Here is a 14,293-nt window from a genome sequence, read left to right as displayed (position 1 = left end):
TCTCTGGCTGCTTTGATTCGGTCCTTTGGGGGCATCCCGAGAATGACGGTCCCCACCAATCCTGACGGGTCGGAAGATGTGAATGACTTCCTGCTGCGCATCCGGGAACTCGGCGAGCGCCGCGACAAGGAAGATGAGGAGCGCACCAAGAAGCTGGAGGAGGAGATCTTGCAGGGCCGCAAGGAAAGACAGGCCCGCCGAGCCGGTATATCTTCCAACATCCCCTTCCCCCTCCGGTTCTTCGACAAGACGCGGCTTCGGGGCTAGCTGAGGGCCCATCCGCCCCGCGCTGACCAGCCCACCTGTCGTGGAACCCCTCCAAACATCCCCCGGGGATGAGAGTTGCTGATATCCATATCCCTACAGAGCGAGCCCGATCCATTGCCGGCTCCCCTACGCTTCATGCCTCAAGGCTAAGTGTTTCCTCCATCGGCCAAACCCCCTCCATCGACCCTCCGGAGCAGCTCGAACCGACGCTACAGACACAAGATCCCGAAACCCCGGGCGGAACGAAGTCAAGCCAAGACCTAGCGCCCTTGGATTCTGGAGAGAAGAGACGTGGGTCGGTTCAGGACATAGATATGGACTCTCCCTCACGAGCGTCGCCCTTGTCGCGAAGCCGAGCGGGGACTCTGTCATGGCAACAGCGGCCATCTTCGCGAGATTTTGGCAGCAGATCTCCCGGGTCGACATCTCCAACCCGCTCCAGCCATTTGAGAAATGCTTCCACAGCATCTACCGACAATCAGTTGTCCCGAGCCCATATTGCTCAGTCGCTGTCAAGGGATCCGTCCTGGTTCCGTCAGACACCTGAACCAGGATCAAGTTCGCCAGTATATCGAAAGCCCGAGGAACGAACTGAGAGTGTCTCAGACCTCGGAACGACTCGTGGACTACCGGGGATCAGTCGTGAGTCAACAGCGGAGCCTGATCGGAAAGATGAGGTGGAGGCGAGGTCACCATCTCCGCCGAGAACAGCCTCGACGCTGGGTGATAGTAATTTCAGCAATCGATATTCAAGCGTGTCATCGGTGTCTCCCGCTACTGGGCTCGGATCGCCCGTCACATTGTCAGAGGCTCCAAAACTGGACCCGTCGCAGACCGAGTCGTTGGAAGACTCTCTGCCGCCTTCACCGACTCAGCGGCGCCTGTCTCCCGAACGGGCTCGGTCAACATCACCCACAAAGGGCCTTGGCGGATTTGTTCAGAGTGCGATGATGAGGCGGTCAGACAGTGTATCGAAACGATGGAGCGCGCAACTCCCCCAGGGACTCAGCCGCAGCAATTCTATCATTTCCAACCGCAGTAGCATGGCCGGTCCAAGTCTCACCGCTAGCGTCAGTGATATGACACCGGTAACGGCCACGCGACTGGGGAGGGACACCTCACCGCTGCCTTCACAGCGCCCGACTTCGAGCCATAGTGAGGCAACAGTGCACCCACCGGAGGCATCTGAGAGACCTACCACCCCCTCTGGTCCTAGAAACGAGTCACGTCTGGAAGGCAGCCCTAGCAGACCGCCATTATACGGCCATTCTCGTTCCACCAGTTCAATGACCGCTGACAGCCAAATTGCCGATACGCCAGCAAGCCCATTCACTTCGAGAACCATGGACCCCAAGCGATGGAGTCCCACCAAGGCTTCCTGGCTGGAGAGTGCACTCAACAGACCCGAGTCCCCGCGGACTCAGAGACCCCCACCTCCACAACCTTCATGGCAGCGAGATCGTCAATCGCGGGGCAGTGTGGACATGGGTCGCTTCAAAGAGGTAACTCCCGTCGGTTTGATGCGAACACCTCCTCCTGGTGGCCACTTCAAAAAACCGAGTATTTCCGGGACCCCTTCGGTGTTGGGCAGCCCATCTGTGACCCGATCCAAAGAATCAGCGCATGAGCCCCCTGTGCCCGCCAAAGCCGAAGCCGAAGCTGACGCCGAGTCCCAACTCCCCAAAGCCGATTCTACTGAGGAAAAGCCTAAGCTAGAAGAAGAGTTAGAGCAAGATGAGCCAACGAAAGAAGAGCCCAAGGAGGACGGTTCCAAGGAAGACGATCTCCAGGAAGCCGATGCGAACACTGCAGTTTTCTCTCCTATGGTTGAGCCTGAGCCAGAACATGAGCCTCAAGCGGCACCAGAAGAACCCGAAGCAACTCCAGAGCCTGAGCCAACTCGCAAAGCACCTCCACCCGCCCTAAATCCCAAAGTGAACTTCTCACGTCCTACACGGGAGCCCCTGTCCCCCAGACAGCCAAAGTCTCAGTCTAATGTCATTGACTTCAGAGCAAACCTGCGCAAACGTGAGGTAGCAAAGGACGCTGGGCCAGAGCAAGAACCCGAATTCAAGAACGTTTTCGGCAAGCTGAAAAAGACCGAGACTCGCAACTATGTCGCGCCAGATGAACTCAAAAGCAATATTCTGCGGGGAAAGGCTGCTTTGAATATTACTGGAGGCCCCAAGAAAACCCAGCGCGTGGATGAATTCAAGGAGAGTCTCGTGAAGCAAAAAGAGGCCATGAAGGCGGGTGGAGGATCTATCCGACGAAACACTGCTGGGGAGAAAGATTACCCCGAGAAACCGATTGCTGCTGTCCCTGAAGCTATTGCCAAGCGCCAACTCATGAACAAGACAAATACAGGCAACATTGAGCGAGCCGACGAGCAGGTTTCTGCCGTTCTCAACGATTTCAGCCCGACAAAGACGACATCTCCAGACCAGCCACCTCTGCCTCCCGTACCTGTCACTGAGAAGCTTGTTGAGAACAATGAAGAAACCCAAAATTCCCTTCCTGCCCCGAATCTCGATATAACAGGCACTACAACGGAGTCAATACCCACCAGCGAAGAAGAGAGTCGAAAGCTTGAAGAGCAAGCTCCCCCAGAGCGTGCGGTCATTCAGGCCAAAGAGTCAGCTAGTTCGCTTCGTGGCTTGCCATCCGCGAGGCGGGCAGTAGCAGCTTCTGCGCCCCCTCCAAGCTTCGCCGCGAAAGGAAAGCTTGCAGGTCGAATTAACCCGGCTCTTGCAGGTTTTCTCTCTCGTGGACCGCCAGCTTCAACGGAGAGCAGCAAGAACGAGCCGGCGACGTCCGTTTCCCAAGATAGCTCATCTGCATCGCCTTCCACTCCGCTTACCCATATGACGAAAGGTCGCGCCCGAGGTCCTAAGAGAAGGATGCCCAAGGGGCCCGCAGCTGTCCCATCTGCTCAAGATACTATGGAGGTTGGTGCCGTTTCATCTCCTGACATCAACCCCTCGCAGGCTGCTCCTGAGCAAGTGATTCCACTGGAATCTCCCTCGGAGAGCCTGACGAAAGAAATCTTGGTTCCCGATGCTGAAAATGCTCAAATAGAGAGCCCCGTCGCCAAGCAGCCCACAGGAGTAATGTCCAGCTTACAGGACGCCCTCAACTCCGGATTGCTACAAAGGCTGAGGAACATTTCTCCGATTCCTGCGAAAGAGTCTATTGTCATTTCACCCAGCGAGAAAGAGAATGTAAATCGTGGGTTCGAGTCGCCTGTGTCCATCAGGCCCTTAAGTAGGCCACCTGTACCGCCAAAGCCAAATGCGTCACCATCGGTGTCGTCTTCGCCGTCGCCGTCGCCGTCGCCAATGACTCCAACGGGGAAATCTCCATGGAGTCAGCAACGCTATGCATCGCCCTCGTCACCATCACCTCTTCGGACAAGCTTTAGAGAAAATCAAATGGAAAAGCCAGCAACCCCTCCCCCAAAACCTGTTCCTGGAGTGACAGTCGCGACTTCCTCTCCACAGTCCAAGGAACTCCCTTCGCCACCTATTCCTGTAAAGCGGGCAAACGTCTCCCTCGCCAAACCTCCCGATGCACATCGATTGTCGCGGAAGATGTCTGCACCTTCACTGGTTGCACAAGCGGCGGAAGCCAGAGATGTTATTGGTTCATTCTTTAAGGCTTTCCCCAACCCCCGAGATCGGATGGACATTGACCCACAACTGATGTTGACCGGCAAAGCTGATGCTGCCAAGATCAGAACGATGAAGCGCCAAATCTGGGAACTGACAGGTGATGGAAAGCGACAGGAACTTCCTGTCAACCAGGAGTATGTTCTGTATGAAGGAAGCATGTACCTCTGTGTGCATATATTCGAAGCTCAAGGCAGCAACAATGCCGAGGTATACTTGTGGTGCGGTGACGATGTGTCAGAAGCGGCCCTAGACGATGCAATGCTGTTCACCCGGAAAGTTGCTCGTGAAAATAGCTGTAAGCTTGAGATCGTGCGCCAAGGCAAGGAACCCGTCAGATTCATACAAGCTCTCGGTGGCATCATCATCACCCGCCGCGGATCCAGCTCGCGCTCCAACTCCTCCGCTTTGTACATGCTCTGCGGCCGAAAACACCTTGGGCAGATGGCTTTCGATGAGGTTGACTACTCACTGCGCAATCTATGCTCTGGCTTTCCCTTCGTGATCTCCGCGCCCTTCGGAAAATTGTATCTCTGGAAGGGCAGAGGCAGTGGCCCCGAGGAAACTGGCGCAGCTCGCCTGATCAGTATGGATCTTGGTCTGACCGGCGAGTTCGAAGAGGTGGATGAAGGCCGGGAGCCAGAGACTTTCTTTGAGGATTTTGCATACTCTCGAGAGACCAATCCGCTTATGACTTCAGAATACTGGAAGCTCAAGCCAAAGTATGACCATTTCCGAACTCGGCTTCTCCGTGTCGATCATGAACTTGCTCAGCCTCCACGCTTCTGGATGCGCCGCCCTGGCTCCGGGTCCCCAGTTGTCCGACCGAATGACAGCGTCCAAGAAATCGAGCCCTTCTGCTCTAAAGACTTGACCGAAAAGGACGTATATGTTCTGGATACGTTCTTTGAAATCTATGTGTAAGTTTTGGCGTCCCCATCTTGATTTGATTTCATATCAGTAAGACTGACCTCCATCGCAGTATTGTTGGCGATCAAGCCTCGCAGAAATCGGCAGACTTTGCCTCGGCAGTTGTGTTCGCTCACGAGTACGGCATCCTGGCTGCTTCCCTCCAAGACCGCCCATTCATTCCGAAGAGTTTTGTTGCTCTGGGCGGTATCCCAGATCGGTGTCAAAGCGCTTTCCGTAAGTGGGACTCACGCTCTCTACACGCACCATGCGTTTTCCCTCTCGATGTGGCAATCGAAGCTCTCCGTTCCCAGGAGAGGAGAGATTGATCGTCATGCCATGCATCATATTCTTGTGTTTTCTCATTCGCATTTCGTTTCTACTCCTTTCCGTTTGTTTGTTGTTCTATTTCCTTTCTCTGTGCATATTTCGGTCTGTAGAGCATTCGTGGGAGGACGGGGGAGTCTTTCATCTTGTCTTTTTTGGGTGTGCAATTCCCTAGAGGAGCATGGCGGGAGCATCTGGGATGTACATCTACTACTAAATACACTTGCAATACATCATTTTCAAAAAGTCTGCCGATAACCTATATGTTAACTCCTTATGATAAACATTCAAAATGAAATGATCTTCTCGGCCGACCCATTTAGTAGTTCTATTTCCAAGGTCGCGATCTAGAGGCTGTGGGATATTCACCAACCCTGTCGATTGGCTGACTCCCCATATGAGGAAACAGTCGTTCTCTTCCTTCAATACGCTTCGCCACGATATTATCTTCGATAGCTAATTGAACACCGGAATTTCCATCTTCCATTGACTCCTTCCACTTCCGACTACCCATTGAGCCTATTTAATGTATACGTCGGCGTCAAATCCAATCATCTAAGAAGTGTAGAACCACCAAAACTTGCTCTTCAGACATTTGAGAGTTATTCTAAAATACCTCCATCCATTATAACCAAACCAGATACCTTGAAACGTGATTTTCCTAAAAACAGTATATTGAAATGACCGAGGGCACCCAGCCCGGGGAAACAGCCAAGGAAGGAAGAAACAAGCGTGTATTTCAATCTAAATCGAAAGCTAAAATCTGAGTGACATCCGGAACCTACTCATCCATCCAATCCTCGTGTTCTGCCCTAAAGGTGTTGGCTGCAATCCAGCGCGTACGACCGCTAGGCTTATGAATTGGTCCAAACGAGTTTTCTCTGTTACCGAAACATACAAGGACACAATCTCAATAATGCGCGGACTCATGAACACAGCGCCTTTTTTGGTGCCGTTGACAAATACACTGATGACCGGACTTGAAAACTATGGTATCTCCACGAATAATGGAGTGGACTTTGAAATATCGCATGGTGTCTTGATCATGCAATTGTATGGCACGTTGCCAGCATAAAAAGGTAGTCCTTAGGTGGTCCAGTTCCCGAATGTCATCTGATTCAGATCTCAGGGTGTCATAACCGCTGATCGGCCCGCAACTTGTACGCCAAACCTTCCGAGCAAATATACTCGCTCCAAGTTGCTCAGATTGCCCAGGTGATGACTAAATATGCTCAAGTCCACAGCTACCAACTGTAGAAAAATATGATGGCCCGTTTTGATTTTCAACACATTATCAAGGGCATATAAAATAGACTCGGATTAGCTCATGTATGAAATCCAAGGCATTTTGAGTGACCACTTTGCATCATGATTTAGACTATTCAATTACTGAATGATTTCCCAGTTCATATAAAGCCTTTGTCAGTGGGTCCAGAGGTTGAAGGATCTATCAGTCTTAATCTTCAATGGTTTGGAAACTCGATGACTGAACCAGAGAGATGCGCACACCTTCCAGGCCCATTGATGTAGCGATATCGTCCATCCAGTCACTTGTGGGAGGTTGAGATGCCTCTGGTATCAGCCTAGATTCAATCATCAGACTCAGTTCCCCCAACGACTGTGGTGGAACAGTCGAAGATAAGAGAGAAAGATTGTCGCGACCCTCACATAAGGAAGGTCTTCTTGGACTTCGCATCGACCCCATGATATCCAGAATTTCTGTCTCTGCAGCGGGCCGCTGAGACGGATTCAACAGAATAACGAGATAATTGAGCAGCAACAGGCCAGACCGTATACCATGGATGGTGAGATCGGCGAACTTATGGAAGAAAACGTGTGGGATGGGCCCAACGAAATCGGCATATGATGCAAAGCCTGCCCGTACGGTCGATGCTGATATAACAAACTCTGTATAGATACCCTTCATAGCCGTACGCGTGGCAACTATTTTACGCAGCAATGCCGGACGCTCGTGGTTCTGCGCAGATGCTGCCAAGCCAGGCATTTCTCGAAGACGCTTGACGAATCCCGGAAGCTTGACGACTTCCCGGAACGCGCGCTCGGCTATATCCTCTAGAGCCGATGAATTGGCATTCTTGGCATTCTTGGCGGCGAGACATTCATTTAACTGCTGCCATTCTGGTTGCTCTAAAAAGCACTCTTCGCCTGATACCAAGGCAGCGGTCACAATCGTGTTCCGACAAGCCATATACAAATTGCAGCCAAAGCCATCTGCATGTGCGCCCGGGCCCCGGAGCTGCATGAGTGTGCGTAGCCCCCGTGCATGATGTTTCCACCCTTCGATGGACGTGTAGGCATGCATCTCGAACACGCCGAGGATGATCACCGTCGACAAGGCTTCGTCTGACTTTGCGGCGCGCGGGTCGCTCAGAATTATTGACAAGCCTCGAAGGGAACGGAGATAACACATACGCCCTTCGTCCATATAGCGGGCATCGTTATGAAGGCTGCCTAGATATATCGTAGTCATACAACGCACTGCCCAGTCAAAGCAGGAGACATTTTGACTATATTTACTATGACGCTGGGAAATATAGTCTATCCAGGTCATTGGAACTCGGGATTCGGTGGCTTTGAAGTAGCAAGGAAACGAGGCCATCACGAAGCTCAGAGCCAGCTGTGGTTGCTGCAGCGCGACGGCTCTTCCTACTAGCGACTGGGACACCCGTTCATCAAAGGGCATGTAGATCAGGGAATCATTCGCCGCGCACAGGGTGAAAGAGGATTCAGACTGTGCGGATGTAGTGTCATAAGTAATTTCTGACTTTTTCAAAGCCTTGGGGGCTCGCACAACCTTATGGCAGGAGCCGGCATGTTGGCGTCGTTCATAGTTGTCTTCTACCCATTCGTCTGTCTGAAGGCAAATGAAATGTTGTCAACAGCCGCCGATAGTTACAGATTCGCGATTCGAGATCAGCCGGAGAGGGATTGATGGTCATAGATCTGACACGGGTCTCCTGAAACTAAATATCAAGTGGGAACCTACCTGAGATGAGGTTTTGGTACTGGCAGAATGCAAGTCACGGATCATCTCCTCTATCAAAGGGAATGGGCAGTGAAATGGGGTACCAAGTGAAGTTCTCTAGTCCAAGTTTCGTCTCAAGAGGAACATCAGCACTGGTGGGACAACCTTGGAGCCACAATTAGTCGATTTAAACCGGGTGAGGCTGATAGCTATCTATGTTAACCAGTTTCAATGATCCGTGCGGAGGCATTCGTTCTCGATAGTGTTGCTCGGTCTTGCCAGGGGGTTTAATTTGGGCATTCCATGTGATGTAGGAGTACGATTGCAGAGAATCAGAAACAAAGACATTGTGAAGGATCGGACGAGACTTTGCAACCGGGGGCGAAGGCCACTCTGGCTAGTCCCTGCCTCATCACGTGCATGTTCCAGAAAAAGATACGAGACGACGCTCGTTACGCTTCTCGGGCGTCGTCCGCGCGCAACAGGAACGAGGATCACGTGTCCGAGGGCATCACGTGGGTAACCCTGGGCTGAGGAGTAGAAGAAGAGGAAAGAAGGAAGAATGGACCTGAAGATTGAGAATGGCATGTCGTATGTCGCTGGAGCCCACCTCAGTGAGAGTTCATGGGCTCTGAAACCAATGATATTCTTTCTTTGCTTCTTCTCAGGAAGAGAATTCAATCTCATTGGGAGATGGTCGTGGGGGGGAACATAATTCGGAGACAATCCATCAAGCTTGCTCAAAAAGCCCTCGAATGGAATGGAGAGAAGTGAAGCCGGGTTGAAAATGTCGAATGGGCAAGGTGGATGCAATCAAGGTGCAGCTTTCACTATATCGAGCCTCAAACAATTACAATTGGAATTTGAGGATTCGTGCGTTGAAGAAAGCGAGACTGGGCCAATCACCGCCATCATATGTGCTCCAGAGTTTTGAAGAGGAGCAAATGGCAGTGGTATATTGGTGACACCTTTGAGAATCAGCATTTTATCCTGGTTTCTTCTTGTCGGAGATAATGACAACTTATATAGTTCTGCCTATCAAAGGCCTATTATATACTGTCCTGCCCCATTGCACTTCGTACCCGTCGAGGGTCGACAGTGACAAGGGCATTCAGGCTGATCTTGAGGAGGACTAACAAGAAGAAGCGGGCACCAGTCTAGTGGAGTATCGATGGAAAGCAGTCGTGTTGTCTTACGGAGATAAATCTATCGGCCTCGGCGCTACTGCGCAAGATGGCAGCAATGCTCGGGGGCGAAGGACGACCGGAGAGTCAAGGAAATCGAACAATCGCATTCCCAATTCAGAGGTCAGATTTCAAAACATTATCACCAGCTGAATAGATCACAATTTCAATTGGGTGCAATGTGATCGGATCGAGGAAGTGAAGGGAAAAGTGGAGGTGGGGAAGTCTCGGACTTTGCAGTGGGCCGAGCTCTGAAGAGATGCTGGATCGCATGTCGCCATCTCGACACTTTTCCTCGTCCGCCCGATTTATTCCCTTTCCCCCTTTCTCCCCCACCACTTTCCGACTCCCGACCGTCCCGAACAATAGACGATGTGATGGGCACCATGCCGTGATTCTCCCTTCCAAAAACGTATTCCATATCAGACCATGGACTCTTCCATTCTCCGTGAGCTGTCCAAGCTCGACCCCGCGGTTCCGTTCCGCGCGACCTCGGACCACCTGCATCACACCTGGGCCAAAACTTTCTTCTCGCGGCCAGAGCTCTACATTCGACCCCAGTCGATCCCCGAAATCCAGCAGCTGGTCACCCTGGCCCGTCGTTGTCGCCGCCGCCTCGTCACCGTCGGCAGCGCTCACTCTCCCTCCGACCTCACCTGTACCTCATCCTGGCAGGTCAACCTGGATGAATTCAATCGCATTCTGCACATCGATCCCGAGACCCGTTCCGTCACCGTCGAGGCCGGTATCCGATTGAGCGAGCTCGGGAGACGACTGGAGGAGCATGGTTTGACCCTCGCGAACCTGGGCAGTATCGATAGCCAGTCAATAGCGGGTGTGATCGCGACAGGGACACACGGCAGCTCGCTCCGTCACGGCCTGCTGTCAGAATGTATTGAGGCTCTGACTCTGGTGCTGTCCAATGGGCAGCTGGTGCGCTGCAGCCCGGCCAATAATCCAGACCTCTTCCGCGCCGCGCTGGTCTCGCTGGGTGCACTGGGGATCGTGGTCGAGGTGACCTTCAAGGCCAGACCGAAGTTCAAGATCGCCTGGCACCAGGAACGATATACCTTGTCTCGTGTGTTGGCTGAGTGGTCCACCGGCCTATGGACCTCCCATGAATTTGTGCGTGTCTGGTGGTTGCCCTATGAGAAGGGGGCCATCGTCTGGCGGGCCGATCAGACCGATCTCCCGCTGCACGCCCCGCCCAGGAACTTCTATGGCGACTGGTTCGGATACCACGTCTACCACAACCTGCTGGCGCTGTCCTCCCACTTCCCTCGTATTCTGCCGTGGGTTGAGTGGTTCGTCTTTGGAATGCAGTATGGCTTCCGAGCAGGCTCCACGATGACCGAGGCTGTCGAGCCTGCGCGCACCGGTCTGCTGATGAACTGCCTGTACTCACAGTTTGTGAACGAGTGGGCTCTGCCCCTCGAAAAGGGCCCCGAGGCGATCACCCGGCTATCGGCGTGGTTGCATGGAGACATGAAGACCGCGGGTATTCCCTTCTCGTCCAAGGGCCTCTGGGTTCACTGCCCCGTCGAAGTCCGCGTGTCGGATTCGAGCAAGAACCCTAACCCACGACCCTTCCTCGACCCCACCTGCCAGGACGGACCGACGCTCTACCTCAACGCGACGCTCTACCGTCCGTATCTCCGAGACCCACCCTGTCGCAAACGGTACTACGAGGCCTTCGAGTGGCTCATGCGGGACATGGGCGCCCGGCCACACTGGGCCAAAAACTTTAACACCCTGGACTCAACAGAACTACATCGCCTATACAAGACAGACATGGATGCGTGGCTGAAGGTGCGGCAAGAGGTTGACCCGGAGGGCATGTTCCTGGGCGAATGGCATTACCGCAACCTGCCCCTGGCCGGGCCATCTGACTCGACTGACAGGCTGCCATTGCTAGAGCGCGAGGAGCAGCGTCACAAAACCAGCATCAGCGGCGCGGGTGACGGGCTTGAATGGGTGGGCGATCGCCCATGGCATCGTGCCTCTGCGCCACTGTTCGCCTCCGAGTCTAAGCCGGCCGATCTGCCGGCCGACCAGTCAGCGCCTAGTCCGCCAACCACGGCGACCAGCGAGGAGAGTTTTGATTTGCTTGCCAAAGGTGAAGCGAGCATTCTGCTTCATGGCGCGTGATGTCTCTTTCCAAACCATATAGGGGAAAAAGGTGGGGGATTTGAGCGGAAGAGACAGACATCGGGCTCCCACGGGAGCCCTACGAGGCCCTATAACTGGAGTGGTCGGGTGAGTGGACGGACGGGTTGCGTGCCTGAGAGGACAACAATCATATTTTGAAATTCTCAAATGTCCTGCTGATCTGACATGGATATTGCAGCGATGTTTCAAGCGTCGATTGGATCGTGGGAGTGGACTATTGATGCAGGGTGAATCACCCCCTCCTTCAGTTTGCGCGTGAGGGGGGCTTTTTTCATTCATCTTCACTTTCTCGAGTTGTTATTGCCTCGGGTGAACTTGAACCTGACCTTGAACCTTACCGGTTGGGCCTCGAAGTCGCCGTTCATGGACACCCAATCACAGCTGGTGCTCGGGGCGAGTCTTCGGGGAGAAGGGAGCATCGATCCCAAAGTGGAAACAACTATACGGGCGAATCTTCGGGTACTCAAAAATCAGACAAGCATAATGAAAAAAATACATGACAAGAAAGTCGGTTCCTCGGGGACTCTTTCCATTCTCCCCCCTCTCTATATCCTCGCTCCTTATACGTCTAAGAGTCTCTGTGAGACTCCCTATAGCACGCCGAACTATTTAGATCTGGTCGTTCGATCGCAATCTGGATTATTCACCCTGGTTTCCTATGGGCCTTGCGGCCCTTTACAATCGGAAATGGGGAGGGATTTAAAATGTCGCTAGGAAATAAACCGGCTTGGGTGCCGATACCTTGTAGACTACAATAGACCGCGACAAACTGCTAGACCGTATACAGATGGGGATTCCTACATCGGCGCTGGGCGCCACAGGGCGCATTTTTGGGCCGGCGCTATAATGTGTATGGTCGCGCTGGTCTTTCGTGCTGTCTATTCTATTATTTCTAATCCCTCGCTATATCCCCGTTTCAGGTGTGCCGCACCCGTTGGATCTCCCCGATCGTTCAGGGCGAATATGACCAACCCATATTACCCGGGATGGCTTGCGACACGGGTGGACTTCTGTTCCGCGAGTCAGTCTCTCGTGTCTTGCTTCTCGCCACGACCATCCTGGGTTTCCAGCTGAAAAGAGAGCGAGTGAGAAAGAGAGAGCGCGCCCTGCTGTCTGAGAACCCGCGGCAGCTTTCCCAAGCCGGGCTCTCGAACCTCCCCGAGCAGTGAGTTCGAGCCGGGGTTCAGAAACAATGGATCAAGCAGAGGCGATCAATGCCCATGGCCCGTTACACGTCGGGATGCGTAGGGAAAGCCCTGGGAGCAACCGATCCTGAATGCAAGATGTCAGATGCGAGGTGCACAGCACCGAGCCAGAAAGCAGAGAATCTGCGATCCACGGTCGATCGGCCCGTTTGGATATAGAAGATGTCTCTTGCTCTCCGTTTGGAGGCAGTTGTATGCCGTGGCAAAGGCACTGAAGGTACTAGATATGCTAGATATGCTAGACATGTGGGATATACAGGGTATACAGGGTATACTGGGCTCTGCACCTGTAACAAACAGGTACGCTTAAGGATGACAGATCTAAAGTATCGGAATCACGTCCATCCTTGAGACTCGGAGGCTGGGAGAAAGTATAGGAAACTGTGAATTGGACGAGTAAGGAAAGACTGGTTGATCTGCGCAAACTCTCCGTCTCCGATTGACTACTGCTTATTATTTTTTTTCTACTTCCGACTTGACCACTTCTTCCTTCTCCACGCTCACCTCAGACGGGCTTGCTCCCCGATTTCTCTCTCTTGCACTCTTCTTTTCTCTGGAGAAAGGGAAGAACCGGACAGGTTCCGAGAGAGAGAGAAGCCTGATCTTCCCCAGCTTCATCTTCTCGGCCACTTATCTTGACCTACTGATCGCCTCACGGCTCCCCCCTGCAGACCGAATGGCAACCCCCCGTCCCCCGTGGTCGTCTTCCAGGATCACCCATGGCCAAGGGCATATCACCTCGTACCACGTTTCGGTGCATTAACTGCAAGGATGTCAGGTGATATGCCTGTCGAAAAGACGTACACCGCTTGCTTTCCGCATGGGCCACGCTTCCAGCATGGAGAGACAGGAGTCAATACCCAGGGTCCTGGTTGGCCATACACAGCAAACGAAAAAAAATAAAAATAAAAAATAAATCCACCCAGTGCATCTTTCACAGCCGCCAGGATTGCACGTGTTGGCCCTGGGAGCACCATCGATCAAAACACCGCACACCGCAGCCATCGACAGTGTGACAAAGATGACAAGATGGCATACTCCCCGTTACGCATCGCGATTGCCTGTGCCCGCACGGACTAATCAACCCCCCCCCCCCAGCCGCACCCCCCAATCATCCTTCCTTCAATGCTCCGCCAATCACCAATCATTGTCATCACTTGTTTCCTTCCTCAAGGGAGGGGAAGAGGAGAGACCAGTAGAGGGGTTGTGGGCTTTGACCCTGTACCTTTTCTTTCCCTCGCTGCCCAAAGGATTCAAGACACCAGAGATCCAGCAGCAGGGGCTGTGAAGGATGGTCATGCCCGGATGGCAAGTGGGATCCACTGGCGGCTCGGACCGTGTTCATCTAGCGTGGCTCACGTTAGTGTGTCCCAGCCAAAGCTCGAGGTGCGTGCATTGCTGAAGAATGGTTGTGGAAAATTGCTGGGGAGCTAGCTAGGTAAGGCTCATCATCACGCCCATCACCCTTTGCCAAGCTCAACGGATAATCGAAAGGTTCCCGAGTCCCAACGCCCAACCCTGGGCCCCCATGGGCTGTTCGGTTCCACTCGCCTATTGACGCGCGGGGATCCCTGCGTA

General features: G+C 53.2%; 4 protein-coding genes across 4 annotated transcripts; 3 read left to right on the top strand and 1 right to left on the bottom strand.

Moving 5' to 3' along the window:
* Nucleotides 1–42: 42 nt before the first annotated feature.
* On the top strand, nucleotides 43–5,173 carry N7462_005922 (putative gelsolin repeat protein; the record flags this gene model as incomplete). The annotated part of the gene is made up of 3 exons (XM_057077640.1): nucleotides 43–205; nucleotides 367–4,855; nucleotides 4,918–5,173. The coding sequence occupies 3 exons, from the start codon at nucleotides 43–45 to the stop codon at nucleotides 5,171–5,173; spliced, it is 4,908 nt and encodes a 1,635-aa protein (XP_056933220.1).
* A 1,454-nt stretch (nucleotides 5,174–6,627) lies between these two features.
* On the bottom strand, nucleotides 6,628–7,875 carry N7462_005921 (uncharacterized protein; the record flags this gene model as incomplete). The annotated part of the gene is made up of 1 exon (XM_057077639.1): nucleotides 6,628–7,875. One exon carries the CDS (start codon nucleotides 7,873–7,875, stop codon nucleotides 6,628–6,630), a length of 1,248 nt encoding a protein of 415 aa, XP_056933219.1.
* Nucleotides 7,876–9,770: 1,895 nt separating this feature from the next.
* On the top strand, nucleotides 9,771–11,489 carry N7462_005920 (D-arabinono-1,4-lactone oxidase; the record flags this gene model as incomplete). Its single annotated transcript, XM_057077638.1, has 1 exon — nucleotides 9,771–11,489. One exon carries the CDS (start codon nucleotides 9,771–9,773, stop codon nucleotides 11,487–11,489), a length of 1,719 nt encoding a protein of 572 aa, XP_056933218.1.
* A 1,007-nt stretch (nucleotides 11,490–12,496) lies between these two features.
* On the top strand, nucleotides 12,497–12,679 carry N7462_005919 (uncharacterized protein; the record flags this gene model as incomplete). The annotated part of the gene is made up of 1 exon (XM_057077637.1): nucleotides 12,497–12,679. The coding sequence occupies one exon, from the start codon at nucleotides 12,497–12,499 to the stop codon at nucleotides 12,677–12,679; it is 183 nt and encodes a 60-aa protein (XP_056933217.1).
* Between the last annotated feature and the right edge of the window lie 1,614 nt (nucleotides 12,680–14,293).

The sequence above is a fragment of the Penicillium macrosclerotiorum genome, assembly GCF_028827735.1.
Source record: "Penicillium macrosclerotiorum strain IBT 26536 chromosome Unknown utg000006l_segment0_segment0, whole genome shotgun sequence".
In the NCBI taxonomy this organism is placed as follows: Eukaryota; Fungi; Ascomycota; class Eurotiomycetes; order Eurotiales; family Aspergillaceae; genus Penicillium; species Penicillium macrosclerotiorum.
This window is presented reverse-complemented; position numbering and strand designations above follow the sequence as displayed.